Consider the following 8,703-nt stretch of genomic DNA (forward strand, 5'->3'; position numbering starts at 1 on the left):
AATGTTTGTTGTGCCACTATAAAAGGACATGTGCTGACAGATTGCTTTTTGACTTTTTGTATCATGCCATCTGTATCACTCCCGAAGACAAGGGAGTACCAAATTTCGTCTTGTCAAATTATTTTAGGGGAATGATAATATATAGCTCCCCCTGTCGGATGAACATCAAAACTGGCGTTTTTTGTTCGTTAATTTCACAATCAATAAAAACGTACACATTTTTTTTGAACGACTTTCTTTTTATAACGAGTGCAAAAACAAAATACTGAACCTGAACGTGAGTAGTAAGCAAATGTCCTCCCACTGAGAGGTGTTTCAAATCTTGTGTCATAGTCATACATCTAATTAGGGTCACCAAAATACATGTTTAAAAAAAAAAAAAAATTGATTGGCAGGACCCCACCCTGTGAGCCTAAAGAATTTTCCGATCTGTCTTCCAATCGGCCGTAAGAAACATTTTTCCCCTTCAATTATAAAATTTGGGGAGAATTATGCAACGATACCGAAATAAAAACATGAGCATTTCTGGGTTTTAAAATAACACCTCTGAGCTTTTATTTATTTATTTTTTCATTTATTTTATGCAATGCCCGTATATGGCCCACGGGCTGTAAATTCCCCACCCTTGCTTTCCCCGCGTGACTTATTCATGGCCAACTGACACCTTGTCCACCAAATTAAACATTTAAATGCTTCTCTTATGCACTTAGTTTTTTGTTGTTGCTCCAAAACAGGAATCGGAGCTAACCATGCAACCGATTTGTATTTATCAAGCGTCCTGTTTTTTTGACGAGAAGCAAGCAAACATTAAGAATGCTGTCAATTTTCTCGACTTGACGGTTGATTGTTTGCATTTTAGCAAGAGCTCAGGAAAAGTAATACAAATAACACCAATGTTTTTTTTTTTTCCTCCAACATAAAACCTCGACTCGGAACCTTTGAGGCATTCATTCACCAACACGGCAGTTTTTCCTTTTTTTTTCTCTCTCGTAAAAGCCTTTTGTCACTCTTTGGCTACTCCACTGTACACTGCTGTGTTGACTCAGTCATCCTTTTGTGATCGACTTGCGCTCTTGACAGAATTCAGACCTCAGCCAAGGCCAAACAATCTGAATTTCTGTCAGCTAGCTCTCTATTAACTTGTTTTCTTATATCCTTTGATTCCGTAATCTAAAAGGGGCAGGGATGAAACCCACTTGCTGCCATAATGAGGACTGAGGCCATAAAAAAAATGGATGTTTGTCATTCTTGTTTTAATGCACAAGGCCATCCTTAGTTTGTAAAACACGCTTCTGTTCCTTTGGCGGCGGCGGCGCGTCCTAATCGATCACCAACCTTTGCCAACGCAGAAGTGACGTCTAATGACAGTAAATATTTGCACGCTTGATGCACAATGCGTTTTTTTTAAATCAATAAATTAATGTATAAATATAAATATATATCACGAGTCATCCACCACAATAAAAATCAAGTGAAGAAGTTAGCTTGTTGTCTTCTAACTGCTATTACTTCTTTTGTATTTCCCGTCAGTCTGGATACTCTGGCTCCATGCTGCCCCTCATAGGTCAGTCTTGGTACTGCGGCAGACAGTCATTTCCTTGAATGTCGAATATTTTTTCTTAGCTGTTTACTAACTAAGAATGCCACCACGCAGCTCATTTGTTCTGACCCGGTGTGATCGGTGGCTCACACAGCAGGTCATCTTCTCCCAATGACGAATTGTGCTCAAAAGCGACAAAGTTTGGGATGTTGAAGTGGGACAGCAAGTCACAGTCCGTATTTGTCTTCTCGTCCACCAGGAGTCCAGTAAGTTGTAAGCGCTCCATCATGTCTTCATCCTCCTGCTGAATCAGCGCAGGAGCGGTGGTACCACCCGACGGTCCGTTCTGCTTTGTTTCCGGCTTTTGCCACCGCTTACCCTCTTCATCCTCACTGATGAAGAAATTAAAGTAAGAGCGGGAGTCCACCAGGAAGGGACGAGAAACGGCTTTGTCGTCGTCGCCGTCGTTGTCGCGGTGTTTCGGACTGATGATGTTCACAGGGCCGTTTCCTGGACCAGGTAGGTTCTCAACGTCTGAATTTCTGGCAAGAAAGCAAATGAATGCAGCACTATTGTTTGCTTGTTTGACAGTAAAACAGCAATTCATTCATCTCTCTCTCTTTTCTATAGGGCGTGTATGCGTTCGGGTCATGGGTGAGCTGGAATCTAACCGAGCTGACCAAGGTAGGCCCCGGACTGGTCGCTGGCAAAAAATGAGAGCAAAAATAATAAACCACAACATGAAAGAAATGAGATCCAAAACAACATCAGCCTTTACAAGGATAACAGTGCGTAGCTTGACTTATGTTTGTTTATTAAAACGTTCCATTTTTAACGAGCGAGAAGGAAAATCTGGTAAAATTGCATAACACTCACTCTTGCTGCGGCGCTCCTGTCTTTGAGAGCAGTGTGAGAACAAAAAACATGAAAATGACGAACACCGCAAGTCCAACCCAGAAGCCGATTACGATGGAGTCTGCAACGAGGGGAAAAAAATCGAATATCACCAATTCCTTAATTTGCATTTGACGTTTTGCCCCGGTTATGAAGTTTGCATTTTTGCCTGCGTAAAACCAAATCCATTCATGAACTACAGACTATTTTCTGAACGCAAAAGCATCAATTTGGCATGCCATGCTTACATCGGTGGGCTTTGAGTCCCTCAAAAGAGACGGGCTCCTCGTCGTAGTATTCATATTGCCACACGTAGTCAGTGCGCCGCGCGCTGCTTTGGCTCCGGTTGTGCGAGCTCATGTCGTCCAACCTTCGTCACGCGCGACGCATCAACAAGCCCGACTGCTAAGAAGCACAAACAACACCAAGTTTACCTTCCTTATGCGGAATGCCTCCCTGTTTTTTGTTTAATGATCGCCAAATCCTCCGTTGCTCTCATGAACGTGCGCGGATGCACGTCGGTGCGCATCGCGCGTTACTTCCGCGCCATCAAACTCTTCATTTGAGGCTCAAATGTCAGCGGATTATCGAGCAAAGCCGTTAAGCAGGCACATCGTTTGAAATCGCGCGTCAAATAATAAGGTTGGTGGTGTCAAAGACATAAATGGACTGAGCCCTGTGGTGCTGCCCGGTTAGTACGTCAATGCAAATCATTGTAATCGACAAATGCGCCTCCTGGTGGCCATGAGCGGGAACGTTTTTAATCTGAAACAATATGACAATGTTCATATGTTTATAAAACAAGCCAATTAAAAAATGTTTTTATCACACGTGGCGTTTGCGTTTTCTACAAACTCTAGGTGTAATTAAAGTGTTTAAATAATGTGGATTTTGCTAATAAAAAACAATTTGTTCTTGACCTCTTAAGCCTCTTTGAACGCTGCTGAAAGTTCTATTTTTAAGGTATAATTTAATTTAGTTTTTTTTTGCCCTGCATTAATATTTCCATTTTTATTTTAAGTTTAAAATTGATTTTCAATCAAAAGCTAGCTCGAAGCGGAGCAAAAGTCACATTTCCAAGAATCAAACGGCAGAATTTGCCCCGTATCTATTTATCTTTTTAATTGAACACAACGCTATTGTTCTTTCTGGCTGAATCTCAACGGGTGATTGAGCATTATTTTTCCCATGACGTCTCACGGCACACAGCTGGCACTCAGGCCTTGAGTCGAACACCTGTGATGTAGACTGATTAACGTAGCATAGTTGCTTAGCTTGTTATTGTTATTGTTGCTAAGCAGACTTTGTTTAGGTCAATCTTTTTTGTTTTGTATTTTACGTCAGTGAAAAAATGCGAGTCACACCCACTCAGTTGTTTAAATGTCAAGTCTTGGTGACTTGCGTCAACTAAATATTTGGAGATAAACATCCTGTCTGTGATACAGATTGTTAAAAAAAAATCATGAATAATTTATTTAGCGTAAATAAAAATGGTCGAGCAGACCTTCCTAAATTCAAATAAATGAATGATAAATCAATTAAATATGAATTTACTACCCGTGTGTTAGTCAATTCCACTCCCCCCCCGTTAATGTATCGCTCCACTCGTGGTCCTGTATATTCAGATACATTGTGTATTTTTATTGGGATTCTTCCTATTCCTACAAATGGCTTTGCAGCCCTTCTGTTGGTTTCCATGGCAACGGTCAGGACTTCAATTAAAGGAGGATGCGGTGCATCCCGACTGGCAAGCTCTTGAGCGCCGGAGCCCCGATTTGCTCATCATGCATCAAAACAACGTGGCCTGCTTGCATGTCGGGTTAATGTTAATCAGTTGTTTTCCAGAAACCACGCCCCGCCCCTCCATTGTTGTTTTGTCCGATTCAGCATGACAATTGACACCACAACAAGCCTAGCCTCACTCAGCATTTGAGTGAATTCAATTGGACGTTTGTCTTTGTATCACTTGTGCAACTTGTCTCCTTTTGTGTGTTGCGTTGTTAACAAAATGTCATTTTTTTCTCCATTTCTCCATCTGCCCCGTGTTTACGTTTGAATCCACCGCCAAACCCTGCAAACCTTGTTTCGTGTACACAAGGTTGTCACATGTCGTCACCTCCTGCACTTCTTCCATCATTCAAACAGCAGGGACCGGCAGGAGGACGTCTTCACACCCAAATGGCTCACTAACCCGCTAGCCGAGATGGCTACTCGCTATCAAGCTAGCTCATCTGAACGACCCTTGTCATGAGAAAATTGAATGTGGAGTGAAGCTCTCCATTTACCCCCCCCCCCCAAAAGCAGAATGGATCGCTTCTATTTAGTCCCATCGCATTAAAAATGATCACATCTGACTCATCCACGGGAAGCCAAACGGGCTCACAATTACGCGTCCACTTTTGTGTTCAGATAGCTCTGATCCCTCCATGTTGAAAGTTCTCAATAATGTGTTCTTTCGTGCTTTTGTAAGGCTCTTTTTTTATTTCTTATTTATTTATGTATTTTTTTTTTTTTTTTTTTAGATCCTTCAAGTTGGCACAAGTCACCTTGAAAGACACTCCTCTCCATGGGACCTCTGGCAAATGTGGCAACCATTAACTCTGAGGTCAGGCACACACGCGCACACGCACACGCGCACACGCACACACGCACGCGTTTATTTACCCATCAATCAACTGGAATCCCAGCATGGAGCTTTGCACTGCCCCCTACTGATATGCACTGGGAGAGAAGAGTACTAGTCAACCCCAAATGGGACTAATTAAATCAGTAGATTACAGTTTGTTTTTGTTTGTCAAACGGCTTGGCATCCATCCGAAATGTCATTATGGACTAATGAGGCGTGTGTGTGTGACAACCAGCCATGTATGCATTAGGGGAAGTGTTTTACAAACACAACTTTTAATTAGAAAATAACAGTAATTTCACCAGAGTGTTTTGCTAAAGTTTCACGAGATTAAAAACGAATCACTTTATGAAAATAGCAAGTGGGACAATGGAGCCGTTTGGTCCACTCAGTCCTTGGGAGGGATAATGGAAATATAATTGTATTTGAAAACATTTAAAAAAAATCCTCAAATAATTTTAATCTAAAAATGAAACACTTTTTTTGGGGTGGGGGGGTTCAAATAATACAAACGCATTTAAATGTGACTTCAAAAAAGACTTTATTAAATTATTTTTCTTTGAATGCTGTGGAGATGAAGAAACATGAAGTTAAAAAAATGTATCTCACACTTCTGGTTGCTGCATTTTATTTGACAAATATGTGTACTAGTGTAGATTGCTGTTATTGTGCCATATGTCATTTGACATTTCATTGAAAAAAATATTTTGGTGTGTGAAGTTTGCAAATAAGATTCACATTTATTTTTTTGGGGGGAGGGGAAATGCAATTTTACAAGTTTGTGTACTCTGCTTTTAAATGCACATTGTGATTTCTGATATGACAAAAATCCTTCAGCAATATTTATGACCTGTTTAAGGACCTTTTCCCTTTTTTTTTTTTACTACTGCCGAAATGTTGACGCGTGTCTCCCCCCCTCACCCTCTCCCCCCTCCCCACTCATCACCCTCGCAACGTGGGATTGTCAAGAAGGGCACGTGTGTCTTCGCACCTTCCACCCAAATGGTTTTACGCGGATTTTGCTTTTAATGCATCGAAACGCTTGCAAAAAAAACCCAAACAATATAATAGTAATAATAATAATAATAATAATAATATGAGAAGGTATTTCCAAGTGTGTCCTTTTCAAAACACTTTTGGATAGATTTGCCATCCGAACGCTGCTTTTGCCGCACGTAAAAAGTGAACATTAAGCGATCGGCGCGCAAATGCGCCGTATTGTGATCGTGAGCCGGCTGATTTTATTTTCGAAGCGAAACGACGTCAAATGAGCCAAAAGTGAAGCAAGTTTGTCCCATCTGTTCGGAGTTTGCTCATGTGCGACTTCACACCTCCGCGCAGTGGCGCATGGAGACACTTGGCGACGCGTCAAAAATGCAATTTGGCGCCGCTCCTGTTAAATAGCCGCATCCGCCGCGTCACGACCCACTTTTGGAGCAGCACCACCACCACCACCACCAACAACTCCGACTCAGCTCGGACCACTGGAGTCATTTTTGCAAACATGAACGCACGCGGTGGATTTAATGCTTCGGCGCTTCGTGACAACGACGCGGACCGGCCGTGCGACGTGTGGAGACCGTGGATTAAAACCGAGACGACAGCTTCCATACTTACGGTAAATTGAATTTGCATAATAATAAAAAAATGAATGTATTATGCACGGATGGCAAAAGTCTAACGCAGATCTTCAACTTTCAGGCTTCTTTCAATCCTGCTGGAACACAACCCAAACCAGCTCTTTTCGTTCACCCAGTCAAGTAATTTGATTATTTTTTTTTTTCCATTTTAGTCGCCCCCCCCCCCACACCCCATTATGATCCTACAGGACTCACTATATTTTCATTCATTTTAAAATTCCTCTTTTAAAGGTTGTACTGGCCCAAAACCAAATGCTTTGACTATCTCTACCGGGAAGCCGAGACGCTTCTTCGGAACTACCCGGTCCAAGCCACCATCTGCCCCTATGAGGACTCTTCATCCAGTGAGGAAGACACAGATGATGATGATGATGATGATGATAGTAGTGATGAAGATGTGGAAGAGCTGGTACAGATGCCCAAAGAACTCAACTAAAGTTTCCAGTTATGTGCATAATGCGTTAATATATTTGCCACTCTTATTTATTTGCTGTAAATAATTGTAAATAGACCATTCCCCATTTTTTTAAACCACACCAAAAAAAGTTTATAAATTATTTTGTCAACTACCTCTTTTTGTATTTTGTGCACCCTGCAATAAAATACATTCAATGAATCTCGTTTTCTTGTCCGTCTTGTGGATAACGTTGAGCTTCATGAAGAATAATTCTGCTGTGCCAGATTCGATGCATTTCTTCCCCCCCGAATGGCTCACAAGCAGCTCCTTTTCCCACCGATAAAGTGCAAGGTCGTAAACGTGACCACTTCCTCTGCTAAGTCGCCCGAGGTGTGCACGGGTGCGTGTCAAAAAATGGAGGCGTCAGCCTTCACAAGAAAGCTGTAACATGTGGACTGGCGTTATTTTAGTTTTTTTTTTTTTTTTTTCCAGTTCTTTTGGAATCTAAATGCACATTGAATATGTGGTACAAATAATAACTAAGACAAAATTGCTTTTAAAGAAAGGGTCCTGTATATAAAAAAATTCTTCACCTGTCGTATTGAAAGTTTTTATTTTCATAAATATGACCTCCAGTGACTATTTTACAAATGACAATGCTTTTTTTTTTTTACATGACCTTTTTACTAGCACAAATTTATGGCTTAATTAATGTACGATTGTAAAAAAAAATAAGTTAAATGAGAATGGGTGTAAAAGTCAGCACAAGTCTGGGTGGTGTCTATTGTGGCCCAAATTTGCTCAAACTCAACTTTTTTAATTTTTTTTCCATTTTATATGAATCAAGAAATATCCCAAACTACTCCTCCAGTGTAGGAAGTAACAAGTTCAACAACTCCCTGATAAGTCTTTTTACTATCTACTTGTAATAACTTGACGACATTCCTTTGGTTCCACAACTGACCAAAATAGGGTGTCTCCAAAGATTTTTTTTTTTTTGTATTTCACTCCAGTAAGACGTCAACTTGGCGCATATGCAAAATATATTAAATGTGTTTGCTTCCTTTGTTTACAAACGAGACCTGTTAACATTTCTGTACTTTATTTGGGATGGACTCTTAAAATGAAATAGTGCATTCTTAAATAAAAAAAACATTGTCATCGGGACACTTGATCACAAACATGAAGAGTAAAACGTTAGCATAATCCGTTAGAATGCACGGCGAAGATTGTGCAAGTGTTCCTAATGATGTGGCCCGATAATGTCGGCTTCAGTCTATAACTCAACTTGAAAGCGACCCAGTAGACGCCGTCGTTTTTTTTTTTTTTTCTTTTTCTTTCAAAGCAAGCAAAAATAGAAAACACAACTGTGTGGATTTTCATCAAAATAGAAATTACATTTTTAATTAGTCTGCATATTTGACTTTTTATTTGAATTATGACACATGACCTCAATAAATTGACCTTTGAAAAAAAAAAAAAAAAAAAATCTTAGTGCCTCGTGTTATCATGTCAGCAAATTGTTTTCATGCTTCACTGAAGCTGCGTTGCGCCCCGATGACCCGGACTCTTGTCGGCATTCCGAGGCGTGCCGTGGGAACTCTCG

General features: G+C 40.7%; 2 protein-coding genes and 1 long non-coding RNA gene across 4 annotated transcripts; 2 read left to right on the top strand and 1 right to left on the bottom strand.

The window, feature by feature from the left end:
* Positions 1-553: 553 nt before the first annotated feature.
* LOC148316428 (melanocortin-2 receptor accessory protein 2A-like) lies at positions 554-3,127 on the bottom strand. The gene is made up of 3 exons (XM_088286386.1): positions 2,683-3,127; positions 2,417-2,516; positions 554-2,082 (listed from the first exon to the last, which is right to left on the bottom strand). The coding sequence occupies exons 1-3, from the start codon at positions 2,792-2,794 to the stop codon at positions 1,656-1,658; spliced, it is 639 nt and encodes a 212-aa protein (XP_088142512.1). The 5' UTR covers positions 2,795-3,127; the 3' UTR covers positions 554-1,655.
* On the top strand, positions 1,802-6,512 carry LOC148316429 (uncharacterized). Of its 2 annotated transcripts, XR_015840169.1 has the most exons (4): positions 1,802-2,059; positions 2,171-2,224; positions 4,957-5,039; positions 6,402-6,512. It is a non-coding gene; the product is annotated as an uncharacterized LOC148316429 (long non-coding RNA). The 2 variants fall into 2 exon arrangements; XR_015840168.1 differs by lacking the exon at positions 6,402-6,512 and having other exon boundaries at positions 4,957-5,491.
* A 3-nt stretch (positions 6,513-6,515) lies between these two features.
* On the top strand, positions 6,516-7,200 carry LOC148316430 (protein ripply2-like). The gene is made up of 3 exons (XM_088286387.1): positions 6,516-6,678; positions 6,762-6,820; positions 6,932-7,200. The coding sequence occupies exons 1-3, from the start codon at positions 6,565-6,567 to the stop codon at positions 7,134-7,136; spliced, it is 378 nt and encodes a 125-aa protein (XP_088142513.1). The 5' UTR covers positions 6,516-6,564; the 3' UTR covers positions 7,137-7,200.
* The last annotated feature ends 1,503 nt before the right edge of the window (positions 7,201-8,703 follow it).

This window comes from Idiotropiscis lumnitzeri, chromosome 21 (genome assembly GCF_059441095.1).
Source record: "Idiotropiscis lumnitzeri isolate Australia: NSW breed Sydney's pygmy pipehorse chromosome 21, RoL_Ilum_1.0, whole genome shotgun sequence".
Taxonomy (NCBI): Eukaryota; Metazoa; Chordata; class Actinopteri; order Syngnathiformes; family Syngnathidae; genus Idiotropiscis; species Idiotropiscis lumnitzeri.